At 31.4% G+C, this 17,776-nt stretch overlaps 1 protein-coding gene across 1 annotated transcript; it reads left to right on the forward strand.

Moving 5' to 3' along the window:
* Window positions 1-8,516: 8,516 nt before the first annotated feature.
* Window positions 8,517-12,602, forward strand: LOC101246292 (uncharacterized protein At5g01610). Its single transcript, XM_004249018.5, has 3 exons — window positions 8,517-8,881; window positions 11,327-11,381; window positions 11,973-12,602. Exons 1-3 carry the CDS (start codon window positions 8,795-8,797, stop codon window positions 12,341-12,343), a joined length of 513 nt encoding a protein of 170 aa, XP_004249066.1. The 5' UTR covers window positions 8,517-8,794; the 3' UTR covers window positions 12,344-12,602.
* Window positions 12,603-17,776: the final 5,174 nt, after the last annotated feature.

Consider the following 17,776-nt stretch of genomic DNA (forward strand, 5'->3'; position numbering starts at 1 on the left):
TGAGATTGTTTAGGCTGATGTAGAAATTGACTTAGTGTCTGTGTAGCAAATGCAATGTCTGGTCTAGTGACATTTAGATATAGTAATTTTCCAACTAATCTTCTGTACACTGATGGCTCTGTTAACAACATATCATCTTTGTTTATTCCATTTATTTCATCATACTCTTTAGTAGTTAACTGCACATAGGGATCTAGTGGAGTAGTAGCAGGTTTTGCAGCACTGAGACCTACCTCAGATATGATCTCCAATGAATATTTCCTTTGATGCATTACAATCCCCTCTTGTGATCTTGCAAATTCAATTCCAAGGAAATACCTGAGATTCCCTAGATCTTTCATTTTGAAGTTTTCTTGTAAGGTGCTTTTGGTTTGTTGAATGAGATTGATATCACTTCCAGTGATCATCAAGTCATCTACATATACTAAAAGTATAACCAGAGATGTACTAGTTTTCTTGATGAATAATGAGTAATCAAGATGACTTTGTACAAATCCCAATTTGACAAGAACTTCAGTGAGTTTTGCATTCCATTGCCTAGGTGCCTGTTTTAATCCATAAAGGGATTTAGTGAGCCTACACACTGGTTTCTCCCCCTGCACACTAAAGCCCTTTGGAGGCTTAAAACCAAAAGGAAGTACCATATAGACTTCATCATGTAAATCTCCCTGAAGAAATGCATTAGACACATCCATCTGATGAACATGCCAATGTTCTTTTGCAGCTAAAGACAGCACACTTCTAACAGTCACCATTTTCACAACTGGAGAAAAGGTCTCCTGATAGTCCAGCCCCTCTCTTTGATTAAATCCTTTTGCCACTAGTCGTGCCTTAAACCTGTCAATCTCACCAGAGGCATGATATTTGATTTTAAAAATCCACTTGCACCCAATAGCCTTCTTGTTGTGAGGTAAAGAAAACACCTGCCATGTTTGATTGGACTCCAAAGCTGATATTTCAGCTTGCATTGCTTCACCCCACCTTGAATCCTTACAGGCTTCCTCAAAAGAAGTAGGTTCAACTTCAGTACCAAATGAAGTAATGAAGGCTCGATAAGAAGAAGACAAGTTGTCATAGCCAATGTACTTATCAATGGAATACAAAGGTTTATTGGATTGAAGCTGAGTAGATGCCACATAATCCTGTAGCCATATAGGAGCTTTGGTACTTCTTTGTGATCTTCTTATAGAAGGAGTATCTTGTGCTGGAGCTTCCTCAGTATGTACAACTATGGTAGGATTAGGCTGGAACAAAGGTGCAACCTCTGAAGATTCATTAACCTTGGGAAACACTTGCCATGCAGTAGATGAAGGAGAAGCAAATGGAAATATAGCTTCTCTAAATAGTACATCTCTGCTAATGAAGAATATTTTGTCTTTGATGTTGTACAACATATATCCCTTTGTATGAGTACTATATCCCATGTGTACAACAATGACACTCCTAGGATGAAATTTGTCCTTAATGTGCATGTTTTTAGCAAAACACAGACAACCTATCACCCTCATATGATGTAGGGAAGGTTTGCACTTATGAAACATTTCATATGGAGATTTACCATGCAAAACAGATGTAGGTAATCTGTTTATAATATATGCAGCATTAAGAATGCAGTGTCCCCAAAATCTGATAGGAATGTGACCTTGGAATTTGATGGCTCTTGCGACCTCAAGTATATGTCTGTGTTTTCTTTCAGCTATACCATTCTGTTGCGGAGTGTGTATGCAGATTCTTTGATGAACAATACCCAAGCTTGTATACAAATGTGTACACTCAGTGTTAACAAACTCAGAACCATTATCAGTACGAATGCTTTTAACTAATAAGTTGAATTGAGTTAAGTAATACACCTGAATTATCTATTGAATGTAAGAACAATGGATGATTATGGCTCAGCTTCTCAGGCAACTCATTATCGACAGTTGCCATGGTTTTGGCTGAGATCTTGAAGCTCTACTGTGTAGGCTCTGATACCATGTTAATCTTCTTGTAGAGCAGAAGTGAATGAGAAGAAACAGAGAAGAAATAGAGAACAAAGAAGAAGAAGAAGCAAGGAAGAAGAGGAAGTATGGATGAAGGAAACGTGTATCTCCTTGTGTATTTTCTCAAGTGTATCTCATCTGTACATTCAAACTTAAATATATACAAGAATAACAAATTGAATTCTAACTACTTTAACAACCTTCTAACTACTTTAACAACTTCTTTGATGGATAGTCCTCTTAATTACAATTATTTACATAATGAACCTAACACTAAAGCTTTAAGTGATGCCTTCTTTAATAAAGGTGTCATATTTGGACACCCTTGATGGTTCCTAAGACGGGGTTTTACTAGATTTTATTTAGATTTGGTCTCCGTGGTGATTACTAATATGTTAACGAGGGTTTATTTGATAACTTACTGTTAAAAAATCTCATCGTCTAAGCCTCTAAGGGAAGCTAATAAGATGGCGGACTGTTTGGCTTAGATTGCGACTTGTTTAAAGATGTAAATATATGGTATATGAGACTAATATAACGTCAAAAACTAGCTCATGGGGCGAAGATTTCCCAAATTTATATATGTAGTGTAAGAAGTTCCAAACCGATAGAGAGATGAGAAATTGGTCCTCCTTATATGGACTTGGACAAACCTCCCCTCATAAGTTAGCTTTTGGGGTTGAGTTAAATCCATGTATTATTTCTTTACATCTTATCAGAGCTAGACCCATCCCATGTTGTTCAATTATGTTGGCCCCCATTTAGAAGTGTTCACGTCTGGGCGTGCGGGGAGTGTTAAGAAGTCCCATATCGGTAGAGGGCCTCATGAACTAAGCTTTTAGGGTTAATTAAGTCCAAATGTCATGTCTTTACAAGTAGACCGTCTATCAATTCCTCAACTAATATGGGACCTTAACCCACTCTAACATCCCCTTTCACGCCCATAAGCCCAACTGGAGTGTAGGTCGAGAGCCCAACAGGATGGACTGGCACTCACACTATGTAAAGATATGATACCTAAACCTAACTCAACCGTAAAAACTAGTTCATAAGGGGAGAATTACCCAAGACCATATTAGCAGATCAATAGTCTATTCCTCAGCTAGTTTAAAACCTTAACCCACTCTAACAAAACAACAATATTATCTACCAAGCTTCACAATGAGAAAAAAAGAGAGTAAATTTACATATAAAAGCTAGGCCCTTAGAAGTGTTCATGCTTCTGTTGAGGTCTGGATATATTGGGGGAGTGTTAAGAAGTCCTACATCGATAGTATGGGAAATTGATCTCCTTATATGGATTTGTCAAACCTCTGTCCTTGACATGTCGGAGAGTGTTAAGAAGTCCCACATTAGTAGAGGGATGGGAAATTGATCTCCTTATAAAGACTTGGACAAACCTCCACTTACGAGCTAACTTTTGTGGTTGAGTTAGATCCACATGTCATATCTTTACAAGTAGGCCGTCAATCAATTCCTCAACCAATGTAGGACCTTAACCCACTCTTTAACACCCCCTTTCACACCCAAAAGCGCAACTGGAGTGTTGGTCGGGAGCCCAAACAAGATGGACTGCCTCTCGCGCTATGTAAAGATATAACATCTGGACCTAACTCAACCCCAAAAATTACCTCAAGAGGAGGATTGTTCGACCATATAAGCAGACCAATAGTCTATTCCTCAACTAGTAACAAAACAACGATATTATCTACCAAGCTTCAGGAGAAAAAAAATGTAAATTTACATATAAAAGTACTTCTTGAAAATTACTATAGTTTAGGCTTCTAAACTTCCTTGAAGAGTTCATAATGGCTGAAAGGAACTGTTCATTAAGAACGGTCTCATTTTATTTTAGGAAAAAGGGTTAGAAATGCCCCTCAACTTTGTTTTATTGGTCGTCTATGCCTTTATCGTTAAAGTAGAGTTATATTTATCTCTTACTGTTAAAATGGAGTTATACTTACCCCAACCGTCACTAATTTGACCATTTATGCCCCTAAATTATATGAAAAGCCCCAAATTAATTAAAATTATCCACCACCCAACCCGAATATACAACCAATTTTTCTTCATTTTCATCTTTAAACTTGTGTTCATTTTCAAAAACAACAAAATTGTCTGATACAGCCAAACAATATCGAAAATAATGTAATAATGACTACGAATCCAAAACACAAGAACACAACAATGATTAAATGTAGGTAATCAAGCATTATTTTCTAGTCAGGTCTTAAAAATTGTCGGAATTACTGTAGCTTGGAGCTCTAATTCGTCGTTGTTGATTTTCTCCGATTTACCGAAATTGGAATTACGCGGATGTGGATGGACATTGTTCGCGATGTGGGTCTAGAGAAAGTCGAAAGAGTGGTTTTTGCTTGTTTCAGATTTGGTTTTGTTTATTACTTGTTGATTGGTAGTGGCTCGTCAGAGTTGGAGATGAAGAGAAGAGAAGATTGTGGTGGCTTGTAAGTCTGTACACTAGGGTGATTGTTGTTTGGCTGCTGAAAGAGGAAGGGTGTTTGGTTGAAAACCCTCCAATTTGTACCATTTCATCTCTGTCATCTTCTCTACTTGTGGACGACTGTTCTGCTGGTGAAAGAGAAAAATTCCTACTAAGATTACAGCGGCGCAGGTGCTGGTTATATTCTTGTAGCAAAAAAATTTGTGTGCTTTTGAATTACTCACTTATTAATGTTGAGATGAAATTGTAATTAGATTTGGAGAGTTTGGGATGAAATTCAGTAAAAATGAAAGAAAATTCTTCATTGTAAAGAATAACGATGATTAAAAAAAAGATGATTAAGGCTAATAAATTGGATATAAAAAGAGAAAAACGAGTATTTTGAAAAAGAAAAGAGGGAGAAGATGAACAAAAATGGGTTATAATATTTGGTGGGTCAGGACGGATTAAAATTGAGTAATTTAATTGATTTGGGTTTTTCATCCAATTGAGGGACATAAATAGTGAAATTAGTGATGTCAATGGTAAAAGTAATTCTATTTTAACGATAAGGATATAGTTAACCAACAAAACAAAGTTAAGGGGTATTTTTAACCCTTTTCTCTTTATTTTATTTTATTTAAAGGGGTGCAAAGACTGGACCAAAGACTTTTAAACAAGCAATAACCATTTTGTACCAAATTCATAATTAGCTGCAGAACTGGATAAATTATTTTATATTCTCTTGTCTAAATTTTAATAAATTAATTATGTTTGATAAAGTTGTGATATCATGCATGACCACTTGCATTTGAACCTATATATAAAAAGTTTGAATCAATATCTCAAACTCTGAGATATTATTTAGCAAAATCATTATTTATTTTGTATTGATAAAATTACATAATTGAAAATTGTATAAATAAAATAACTCAAATTAGATAAAATTACTTAACTAAATTTATATACAAAAAATTTGATATGATAAAATTATTTCTTTCATGTCAAGTTCATTTTATTATTAAATAGTAAAGTAATGGCTAAAATTTACTACTTCATTATAATTAATAGTAAAAAAAAGTACCCAAAAAAGAATAAGAACTAATTTAAATGATTTTATTTATGTAAAAAAAATCCTATTTTGTAAATGTAAATAAACTACTATAATTTGTTTTATGATTTTTAGATATTATTTAGAAGGAAAATTTCTGAGTAGTTAAATAACTAGAGAAAAATAATTCATCAATGTGCCGAATTTTTTTTTGTAATAATCCATTTTTGTTGGATGGATTTGTTTTTAATAGCAAGTCATGAATGACGTTGGAGGGTCAAGTGATCCTTAGGCATTTCTTATGGTTGATCGATCGACAAGATTCTTTTACACGTTAATTTTAACATAGAAGTGGTTGTATTATTCTTTTTTAAATCATCACCAACTATTTAAAAAATGACCATTATCCTCGGAGACTTTTGGTTTTAGGATTTTGGTTCCTATGGTTATTATTTCAAATTGATGGTGTTATATGCTATAACATGTGATTAATGGGTTAGGCCATACATTTAAAAGGAAGTCACAAAAAAATTGGAGAAATGAGATCTTTTGCACTCTTACCATCGACATTTTAAGATCTTAAAAATGAGCATATCTCTTATGAAAAGAAAAATGTGATTCATTAAAAGAAACTCACAAGGAAATGAGATCTCTTACCCTCTTACAGTTTGAATAGAAGAAAATGATATATTTAATAATTAAAAATAAAATGAAAAGTCAAGGAAATGTAATCTCTTACCCTCTTACATTATGAATAGAAGAAAATGACATCTTCAAATTGTCAAGTTAAATATTATGTTGTCAAATAAAAATCTCTTATAAAAAAGACAAAATTATAAAAAGTTTATAAAGGGCTAGGAAATCATTTCGGATAATATTGAAGCAAATTATAAATATTGTAACTTACTATAATTTAATTTGGTTTATTTGAATATCTAATAATCAAAATTTGGTTCCTTTAGTTAATTAGTTTATAGGTGAAAGATGACTAACCGAACAATAAGTATTCCTGCTTGGAAAAAACTTATTCGCATTCAGTGTTTATATCAAGTCAATGTAATTTTCATAATTACGTGATTCAATGAAATAAAATGAACTATAAATTCAAACACATGACATGCATGATTAATTTGATATAAACAGCCGATGCAAATAAGATTTACTCATTCCTACTATTCATGACCAGAATTAACTCATAATTCAGTTGAAGGCCCATGTAGTACCTGAGAAGAAATGGATCAAAAATGATATATTAAAAATTAATTTTTAAAAATAATAAAAACTACAAAACAAATCCATATTTTGCTTTTTCAAAACATAATTTTTTATATGAATAATTTTTCGTCAAACTAAATATTTCAAATTTAAAATTAAATCTAACCAAATCAAATCAAATATCTATTTTCAATCAATTTGATTCGAATTGTGATTTAATTTAATTTTCTAACCATAACCATAAAATAACTTTACTCGTGTATTGAGAATTTGCAATTTTTGTTTTATAATGTGAAAGGGTTATTTTAACCACTTCTTGTTTATCACTTAAAGTGTTGAAGGGCAAGAAATATAAACCCTCAATTTGATATATCATTGTCTTTAGATAACAATTTTTTCTCATAAATGATTCGACTACTTTTATTGCTAAAGACAAGGTGATTCTACAATGACAGATTATTGCTTGATCAAGTCAAATGAGAAAAAGAAGTCTATAGTAAATATATGATGTGTCAAGTTGGACATACAATAATTTTTATTTTTATATTTTTCAGTGAAATTTATATAATCATAAAAAGTCAATACGTGTTGAGCTATATTAAGTTTATAATATCATATAAAATTTAAAAGTCAATAAATCAATTATAAAGATAGTAAGTCAAATTTTTTATCACCGCTAATGAGATAATATAACTCACGCTTTAAATTTTTTCCAAAATAAACATATACTATTATTGTACCATGAAGTTCAAAAAAGAGTTCAATTAAATGAATCCCAAATCTTCTAAATTACTATTATTTAGATATGTAAATAGTTTCAAAATAACAATTTTATATATGTAGACATAGTGAAATGGAGAAATCTTTCTAAATTAACATAATGTTTATAAGTTTTTGGGTGGCTCCATTATTTGTATCAGCCCAAATTCAAAATTTTAGCCATTTTCTTCCAAATTTTGTACCTTTTTTTTTTAAAAAAAAATATTAATAAGCAATGTGAAATTGTATAAGCAATATATAACTAAGCTGTATTGTCTCTAACAATGATGTATTCTGTACATGTATATTGTATTTTAAATAAAATTGTATATAAGATTAAATTATTAAAAAGTAGCAATCAATATTAAAATAATACATTATATTTCTTTAAATAATATAAATAAATAGTGTATGTCAACTATGCCATTATAGGTTGTATCTCATTTTGTCTTCTTTTACAAAATGATTTATTGGAAATATATATATTTTTTGGGTCGCATTTTGAAGGTGCAATATATATTTATCCACGTGACATAATATTTTGAAAAATACAATTCAATGTTTTTCATAGTTTGACACTATAGTGTACTATTTACTATCGTACAAATATATTTAAATTAATGAAGAACTTTTCTAAATTATGATTAGATAATAATGTTTATTTAAATTAATGAAGAACTTTTCTAAATTATGATTAGATAATAATGTTTAACTTCCCTATATTATTTGTTTTTATCAAAAAATGATTTTCATAAAAAAATAGTTAGTTGACATTAATGTACAATATATGTAACATAAACTTAACAAGTATCCGTACAAATACAAAAATATATCTCATGAGGAAAATCAAATATGCTTCTTGGATAATCTCGTTACACCAATTTTACTGGATAAAACTTAGTCGTATGAAGTGATTATAACAAATCAAAACATGTATCTCATGTGTTTAAATTTATAATTTATTTTATTTTATTAAATTACGTGTTAAAATAACGACATTGAATCAATAAAATAGATACTGTAAATTTTTTTTTTTCTTACTTAAACAACATAAATTTATATTTTTAGTATACGGATCCATGCGATGCGCGACCATTTTACTAGGCAATTAATGATTTAAAGATATAAAAAGGTTTTACGATTGTGGCACGCACGATACTTAAAGAGTTGAACATTAATAGGAAACGAAGCTTTGCCAAAGCAAAATTGGGGTTAGAAGAAAACTCGATTCCACTTTATCTCTCTGAATTGGACTCAGAGAGAGAGAGAGGGAGGAAGGAGGAAGAAGAGTTGTTTAAGCTTTTGGATTTTTTGTTATTGGGTTTATAGAAATCTTCGACATTGAGAATGGATCAGATATTGAACAAAGTGGGTTCTTACTGGATAGGTAAAAGAGCCAACAAGGAGATCAATTCCGTCGGCGATGACATTAATGTACGCCCTTTTGTCCCTTACATTCGGTTTGCTTATCAAATGTATCGTGTTTTCTTTTTTGAATTTTGATTGTTATGATCTAATTTAGGGATGCGTTTCTTCTTTTATGAGTGTGGAAGTAATTGATTGTGCAATTTACCTGAATGATTAACAAGTTCGTTCTCAATTTTGATAAAGATTAGGTCTTTCTAGATAGGGTTTCTACTTGGTATACTGCGGTTCAAGCTGAGGATAGTGGGTGTGACCACAATTTCCTTTTTTCACAAAGTTATCGGTTATTAATCAACTTTAGTGTTTCGTTCAGTCCTGATTATTTGAGCCTTTTCTGTGGTCTAATTTTGGGAATTCTTAATTATGTTTGTTGGAAGCATTAAAATTTTACTGCTTTGAATGCAAAATTTATGTTAACGTTTAGGATTTTTATCCTCTCGTGACTCGTAGTGTATATTTGCTGAATGAGTGTTTCTTGCTAGAAGTGGATGTAGGATTTTAAGCCGGAGTGTTTTTGTTCTATGATTTAGGTAGAACAATGCAGGATGTGTGATGGATGGTGACAGAGTGCCAATTTTTTTAATTTATAATCCTCACGCGATGAGCCAAAACTCCTATTTGAGGATGTTATGCTATTTTACCAAATAAGACATTCTGTTGTCAAATGCATGGAATCTTGCTAGTTGCTAAGCATGACTTTTGAAAATTGTTGTCACTCTTTCCAATTCATGTGAAGATGTTTTGACTGGGCAATAACAGTTACGAATGAAAGGAAGACTTTTGAAACTTCTTGTCCAAAATAATCAGTGGGCATTTCACATTGAAAATGAGAAGTTTTAATGTAAATTGTTACTATATATAGAAAAGTTCCATTCTTTTTGGGACCTATCAAAAAAGAAAGAGAGTACATAAATCGGAGCGGGGGAGTATAGAACAGTGCATATGAAGATACCATTTTGCTGATTGCTCTGCAGCCTGGTTATCAACTGGCGCTCCCCCATATTTTGATCAATGTTGTTGCTATTCAGAACAACTTTGACTTGGGATAAATATGACTTCTGTGACATGATGGAAGTTAATTTAATTGGGGGGTGGGGGGGGGGGGTGGGGAGGGGTTTACTTCCATTGGCATTTGTGAGGATTATTTAGTGAGTGCTCTTGAAAATTAGTTTCGGTACATATTAGATGTACTGCATTTCCATCTGTACCTTGGTATTTAATCTTTAGATGTATTGGGAAAATGGCTCTTTGACTGTAAATGGGAATGCGGAACCCTTCTTAGTGGAAAGTGGATTAATTACCAGTTAATGCCGCTAGATTTCTTTTTTTGGACAAGACTTCCACATACAACAAGCTGGAGGCATGGTACCACTAGATTTTGTCACTGATGTGATAAAATTCACAACTTTTTGGATGAGCAGTATCTTCTCTCTCATGCTGTTCTTCCATTTTTTCGTATTTATTATCTTCTTCTTGGACAGTAGACAAATTTGTATTTTCCATTGCTAGTCTAAGGCTCATGTGGACTTATTTGTGTGGTTGCCCTTCGATTTTGATGAATTGCATCTCCTGTTGCATTTATTAGTTTCTGTTAGGACATGAGTTTTCTTTTCCCTTTTTTCTAAAAATATTTTCATTGAACATTGTTTTTGGTTAGTTTTTGAAGGTGATTTTTTTTCAAATTTGAAAAAGTGATTTTTTTTCTCACTCACGAAACTTTAAAAAGAAGAGGAAAGAATCAAGTGAAATGCATGTCTAAACGCAACTTCAATTTGCAATACAATTTTTCAACCTCTAGACTATTTCTTTTTTCAGATATCATTCCGTTAATGTCCAAACACCTACTTGATTGTTTTAAGGAATAATATAATTCTTTATATTCTGTGAGGATAAAGGAACCTTCTACGCATCTTCTCCACCTTTATTATTTAATATGAGCACTAACTTTACGGTTGGGAATGCTAGTGAATGCTGGTGTGAAACTATTAACTGTGAATGCAAGAGTTATACAATTGAAAACCTTTATCCTAAAGATGATGTAAAAGCCAAAAGCCAACAGAAACGTTCAAATTCTAAAATAACAAAAACCAATAGAAACTTTTATGTTCTAGTGTGATTAAAAGTATTATAATGTTATGACAGTTCTTCAGGAGAGAAAAATGGTAACCAAATCCACTCAAGTGTTCTGCTGCACTGAAGCAAATGACCATAATTGATGGAGAGATTGAAAAGAATTTCTGATTCTGGAAAATCTTGATAATGTCACTTTTCTAGCACATCAGTTGAAAGCAATTTAGAACTATTATTCCCTAGGAAGAATAGTAGATGTTTGCTAATTTTGGGTTGTTTGGCAAAGAGCAGTTGGTTCCTATCAGTCACTACTCTGTGTGGTATTTCTATACATCTGTTCCAGCCGTTTTGGTTCATACTGATCTTTTCCCTTTCCGTAATCAGTCATTGCAAAGCAGCATTGAAGGAGGAACCAAGTGGCTAGTGAACAAGCTTAAAGGTTTGTCTTCTCTCTGCATAACTTTTCACCATGCTTGCACTTCCACCCCCCACCTCATCCTTGTATGTTCAAAATTTGCTGTCTGATCCACTAGGACACCTGTCTTTCCCCATGGCAGTTTGAGGGCAAGGAAAGGAAAATAAAATCGCTATGTTGCTGCCAAGAATATCTCAGAATAGTGTTTATGAATATTAAAAATGGCGAGTGAATTAGTTGATGAGAAACCAGGAGTGCCAGGGTGGAACATATCTTGTAAGAGTCCGTCTGTGTTTATTCATGTGGCTCTTTTTTTCTTTTCTATTTGGGTGGAGAGGAATCGTCCGGCAAATTGAGGGAACTTTTTGTTTGTAAGGAGGGAACATTGGCTGAATATGGCGTAAGGAACCTTTCTCTAGTGATGTTTTTGTTGGGTGTTAGCTGTGGACTAGAAGACTGTTCCATTCTAACTTGTCTGGTTTCAAGTTCTTTATTATCTAACTGGGACTTACTCGTTTTCTTGAGGATTTCTAGCTAGATCAAAAAGTTATATAGTATGGTCGTTTGGTAGAAGATATAACCTTTTATCTTCCCTTCTTAATCTTGGTTTTGTAGGAAAAATGCAAAAGCCATTGCCAGATCTTCTGAAGGAATATGATGTTCCAGTAGGTATTTTTCCTCGTGATGCCACCAATTACGAGTTCAATGAAGAAACACGAAAGCTCACAGTCTTTATACCCTCTGTATGTGAAGTTGGCTACAAGGATTCATCTGTATTGCGCTTCTCTACAGCTGTTACTGGATATCTGGAAAAAGGAAAGCTAGTCGAGATTGAAGGAATGAAAACAAAAGTGATGGTGTGGGTAAAAGTTACTGCCATCTCTTCAGAAAAATCCAAGGTTCATTTCACAGCTGGGTTGAAGAAAACCCGAAGTAGGGAAGCTTACGAGGTTCTGAGAGATGGAGTAGCTATTGAAAAGTTCTAGTGAGATAATTGGCTTTGAACGTTCGATATACCATGAAACCATTTCGAGGGCTCAACTTCTATATGTTCATTTCTGTCTCTTCTTTTTTATGCTGCTGCTGCAACCGCTGTGTTGGTTTTCTAAGTTTGATTCCAAAATATGTTTCTTACCTTTGGCATGTTAGAGTAAGTAACAAACAAAGCCTGAACGACTTTGAACTGATATTATTACTTTGTTTTAGACCAGTCCTAGTATGAAAAAATTGTTAGCATTTTATTTACTTATTCTGGTCTCATACAATGATGCATACATATATACTATTGTAAAATTAGGTTGGATAAACTTTTTATTTGGTACAGATAATGTTTTCTTCTTTGACCACAAAATATACAACATATTTAGTAGGGTTATACACTAGGATGCTATTTTCTTCTTTTCCACATATTTCATGTTTTGGAGGAAAGGTATATTTAAACAACTAGATATATTTATGGGCAACTTTCACATATAGCAAACAAAAAATTCATATTTGTATGCTATAGCAAACTTTGCATAATTGCGCTCCATAGCAAACATAAAACTGTATAATTTGCTATACATATACAATTGTATAATTCCCTGGCGTATATTGTATAATTCGCTGGCCTATTTCGCTGCAATTGTATAATTTATTTTGCATACAGTTGAATCGAATTAAATATGTATATTGCATAATTATAAGTGTATAGCAAGAAGATATATGTTTTTCTCGCTTTATACAAAAACAGAAACACAATATATACACTTCTGTTGTATAAAGCTAGAGAAAATTGTATTTCACTGCAATTGTATAATTCGTTGGCCTTTTTCTCTCCAATTTTCGAAGTAAAATGTTTGTAAATTGTATAATTAAGTGTATAACACGAAGATATACATTTTTGCATGTGTATGTACAATTTTCTCTCGCTTTATACAAAACAGAAACAAAATTATACACTTCTGTGTATAAAGTGAGAGAGGCGAGCGAGAATGGAGAGTGGCGAGCGAGATTTTTGGGAGAGAGACGTTGACAAATTTTAGCTAATGTTTGCTATGGAGCACAATTAAATCAAACCCTAGCCATTCCATTTAATTTAGGTTATTAGTTTCCTATTATATACAATTTTTCCTATACTTAATTTGTGACATTATGTGATTTATTGAAACAAATTCATAAAAAAAAATTATTCTACTTATAATATTAATAAACTTAAATAAAATCATTAATAAAAAATAAATATGTAATGTACAAAGATGATGCAAATTCACATAAATTAACTATTGAATTATTATCTCATATTGTCAGTCAACTATGCACTATTTTCTCAGAAAGTCGCAATTTTGATATTTTCCAAAGTCACTCAACTATGAGTTTTTTTTTTTAGTACTCAACCATGAGTTCTTTTCTGATAAAGTCACTTAACTTTGATTTTTAATTCAAAAGTCACTTAACTATGAGTTTCACTTACAAAATCGTTCAATCTATTTAATTGATTTTTTTTTCATTAAAACTTACAAACATGAAATTTTTATTTCAAACTAAAATTATAAGAAATAAAGAGATATTTATTTAAACTATTTAATAACCCGATCAGTTGGAAATATATCATTTTAATGATTTAATTATTTTTTGAATTTACTAACATGAAAAAAAAATTTCTAACCATTTTTTTTCAAAAAAATAAAAGGATATTCATTTAAACCAATTAATTAATTTAACTCTAGCACTCTAAAATCAACATGTAAAGACCAATTTTTTTTAAAAAAAACATGTCAAGACCAATCTTAATCAACTTAATGGTAGGAGAAACATTAGTAACAAATTCAAGCCATTTTTTTCATTCACTTTTTTTTGTTCCTTCATTGATTATCGTTGTTACTAGAAATTTTAATTTATCTTAAAAAGTAATTTTGTAATTTCTAAATTTTATGAACAATGCACGAAGATCGTTGTATTCACACACAATTGGAGAAAAGGAGTAAAATAAAAGGTAATATATTATATTTTTGACCGATCGAATTATTTAATGATTTAAATGAATATCTTTTTATTTTTTAAAATTTTAGTATGAAATACAAATTTCATGTTTGTAAGTTTAATGAAAATATTTAATTAAATAGATTTGGTGACTTTGTAAGTAAAAACATTCATAGTTGAGTTACTTTATAAGTTAAACACTCATAGTTGACTGACTTTTGAAATAAAAATCAAAGTTGAGTGACTTTCTAAGAAAAAATCTCCTAGTTGAGTGACTTTCTAAAAAAAAAAAACTAATAATTGAGTGACTTTTAAGTTAAAAACCAAAATTGAATGACTTTATGAGAAAAAATGCATAGTTGAGTGATCATCTGAGATATTAACTCCTTAATTATTTGCTTGTTTTGTTCAATCAAATTAATTTTAGTAGATCTATCAATCTTCCATTACTATATCCGTTGCATTAGCGCATGTTACATTTTCTCTCAATTTTGGGAAGAATGATTTTTTTCCCCCTAAGTTTTGTATCAAGTTGTGCTACATGATTGTGACTATCTACCAATTAACAGACCCTTTTGAGGCATGATGATATAAATTCACCGATATATCAGAAATATTCATGCTATATCAATAACAATAATAACATATTTTGTGAAATTTTATAAGTGAAGTTTGAGTAAGATAGAGTGTACGTAAGTATTATTACTATCACATAGAGGTAAAGAGACTATTTTCGAAAGAAATTAGGCGCAAATACAACAATTTGATGTATAAAGTAGAAGAAAATGCAAAGCCTACAAGAAAAGAATATAACGAAATAATGTACGTAGTAGCGAAAACACAATAAGCTGATGATAGATATCAAAAACTAGAACTGCAAGAATATGTCTAGTACAACGAAACATCAACAAGTATGAAAGCTAGAAAATAAGGCAACACTCCACTACCAACTAACCTTCTTGCGTGACCTCCACACCCTCCTCTCTAAGGTTATTTCTCGATAATCTGAAGTTGCATCATGTCCTATCTAAATACCTTTACCCAATGCTTTTTTGACTTATCTCTACCTCTCCTCATGCCTATTACATCCAACCTCTTATACCTCCCCGCTAGGGCATCTGTGCATCTCTATTCACATGTCCAATAATAGATATTACAATAATTACGGGCAATAGAAACTTCATCGATGACAACCAACCGTATAATATTGCAATACTTGGTGTGCACATGCTTTGCACGTGCGTCTATTTTAGTGCACGTATTTTGCACATGTGTCTTAAGTCAATCAATAAAATTATACATATATTTTTTATATTTTGCCTTTAACATTAATTATTTATTTTCCAAATCATTTCCGAAGATCTAAGTCATCATTAAATTAGAAAAATTTAATAATTCAATTAAATATACATGCTTTGCACGTATATCACGATTAATAATAAAATGATAAATTATTGTTTGTATATTACATTATTATTGCAAAAAAAAAAGCACTACTATTAGGAAACATGTAGTGACCCACTCCAATTTTTACATTTTCTCTTCAAATAATGTAATTATTTGTGTTGTCATCGATATAATACTACCTTTGTCCCATTATTACAACGACTATACATAGGAGCCGCTACGTGATAATTTCTACCATTTTTTTGTTCCTTTAATATTCTTCCTCCAGTGACTGTATTGATAATTTCAGCTTTTGCAATAGCTATCTCGAATATAATGTTATTGTTTGTTGTAACTATGTTATCAACAATAATTTTATGTTGTCAATGTTAGCTAATAAACATTTAACGTGATTGTTTCTAAAGATGGAACCGGAGACTTAAAGGACAATAGTTGTAGCAAGATATACTAGGAGTACTACATCATAGTATCATGCAATACTACATAAAGATTAAGCTAGACACATATCGACAATATATTCAAGTTGCTAAAAAAAGACTAATATAGTCTTAATCGAAGAAGGAATGGATACTAAAATAATAACAGGTAATAGAAACTCCATCGTAGTATCCAAACATATGACACTACAGTAAAGTGTAATTCTATATATATTATACAGTGTGTTACATATTTCATTGATTTTGATTAATTATTGATATTCTAATTTAATTTGTAGGGGTACATGATTCACAACCCAAGATATCACCTTTAGGAATGATGATAGACCTATAAAACATCAAGCGGTAACATTAAGAGTAGAATCAAATTCTATTTCGTTCTATAAATGTCGTTTGGATGGATTTCAAGATACCTAAAAAATGATCGTCAATTTTATTGAAATTGTGAAATTTATGGTAGAATGAATTTTATTTTGTTTGATGCGACAATCCCGTTTCAAAACTGCTTAATTGAAATACGTATTCCATCGCTCAAGCAGTATAACACAATCACTGCACAACACAAAGAGCTTGAGAACTCTACAACTGGAATAATGCTTCAAAATTGCACTATAAAGGCTATGTAAGATTAGAACAATGTCAACACATATTTTGGTCGACCATGAGAAAAATTCTCTAGGACAGTGGTATGAAAAGTTATGTAGACAACTTGATAAAACCTAAAGGATAGATTGAATGTACAAACATTTGTTTTTTTTAACTCCAACCATATTATCTTGAGTATAAGAATAAAGGACCGAGTGCTAGTAAAAAGGACGTGTAACTTACACATCAATCACTTTGGATCCAAATATTGTGTCAAACACTTCATAAATGGTGACAAGTGGATTTCTGATAATGTTCCACATTATCTAGATTTTTCGTAAACAACATCAAGAAATTTGTTAATAGAAGCTTTCCGTGTAAATGAATATCATTGTATATTCTTTCTACAATAATTTGATTTATATAAATTTCTTCTTTAAAAAAAACTCTGCTAATTATAAAAACTAGTTTCTTATAAAATAAGAATGTTATAATTAACATAAAAATGAGTATAAAGGTGAAAAAGGAGATATATATAGTTTTCAATCAGTTTTTTCCTTAAACAAATCGAATATAATATCATTGTTTGTTGTTGCAACTATGTTATCAGGCATAGCTTTGTGTTGTCAAAGTTAGCTAATAGAAATACCTAGCACTGTTGTTTCTCAAGACGGTACAAGAGACCTTAATTAAGAACAATGTCTGTATCTATATTATCTTAATTAAGAACAATATATGTATCAATACTAGTAGCGCTAGATCATAATGTCAAACAATACTACATAAGGATAATTAACAGGACACGAATTAAAAATACATTCAAATTGATAAAAAGAAGACCAACATAGTGCTAATCGGAGAAAAAATGGATATTACAATACGAGCAATAAAAAACTTGATGACAACAACCAAACGTATAGCATTGCAACATTGGGTGTGTACGTGCTTTGCACGTGTATCAAATTTAATGTACGTGCTTTGCACGTGCATCTAATTTAATGTATGTGTTTTGCACATGTATCTAATTTA

This window comes from Solanum lycopersicum, chromosome 10, assembly GCF_036512215.1.
Source record: "Solanum lycopersicum chromosome 10, SLM_r2.1".
NCBI lineage: Eukaryota > Viridiplantae > Streptophyta > Magnoliopsida > Solanales > Solanaceae > Solanum > Solanum lycopersicum.

Coding starts and splice junctions, on each gene's coding strand:
- LOC101246292 (XM_004249018.5), top strand. CDS start 8,795: ATGGATCAGATATTGAACAAAGTGGGTTCTTACTGGATAGGTAAAAGA. Junction 8,882..11,326: donor CCGTCGGCGATGACATTAAT/GTACGCCCTTTT, acceptor TTCCGTAATCAG/TCATTGCAAAGCAGCATTGA. Junction 11,382..11,972: donor GCTAGTGAACAAGCTTAAAG/GTTTGTCTTCTC, acceptor TTGGTTTTGTAG/GAAAAATGCAAAAGCCATTG.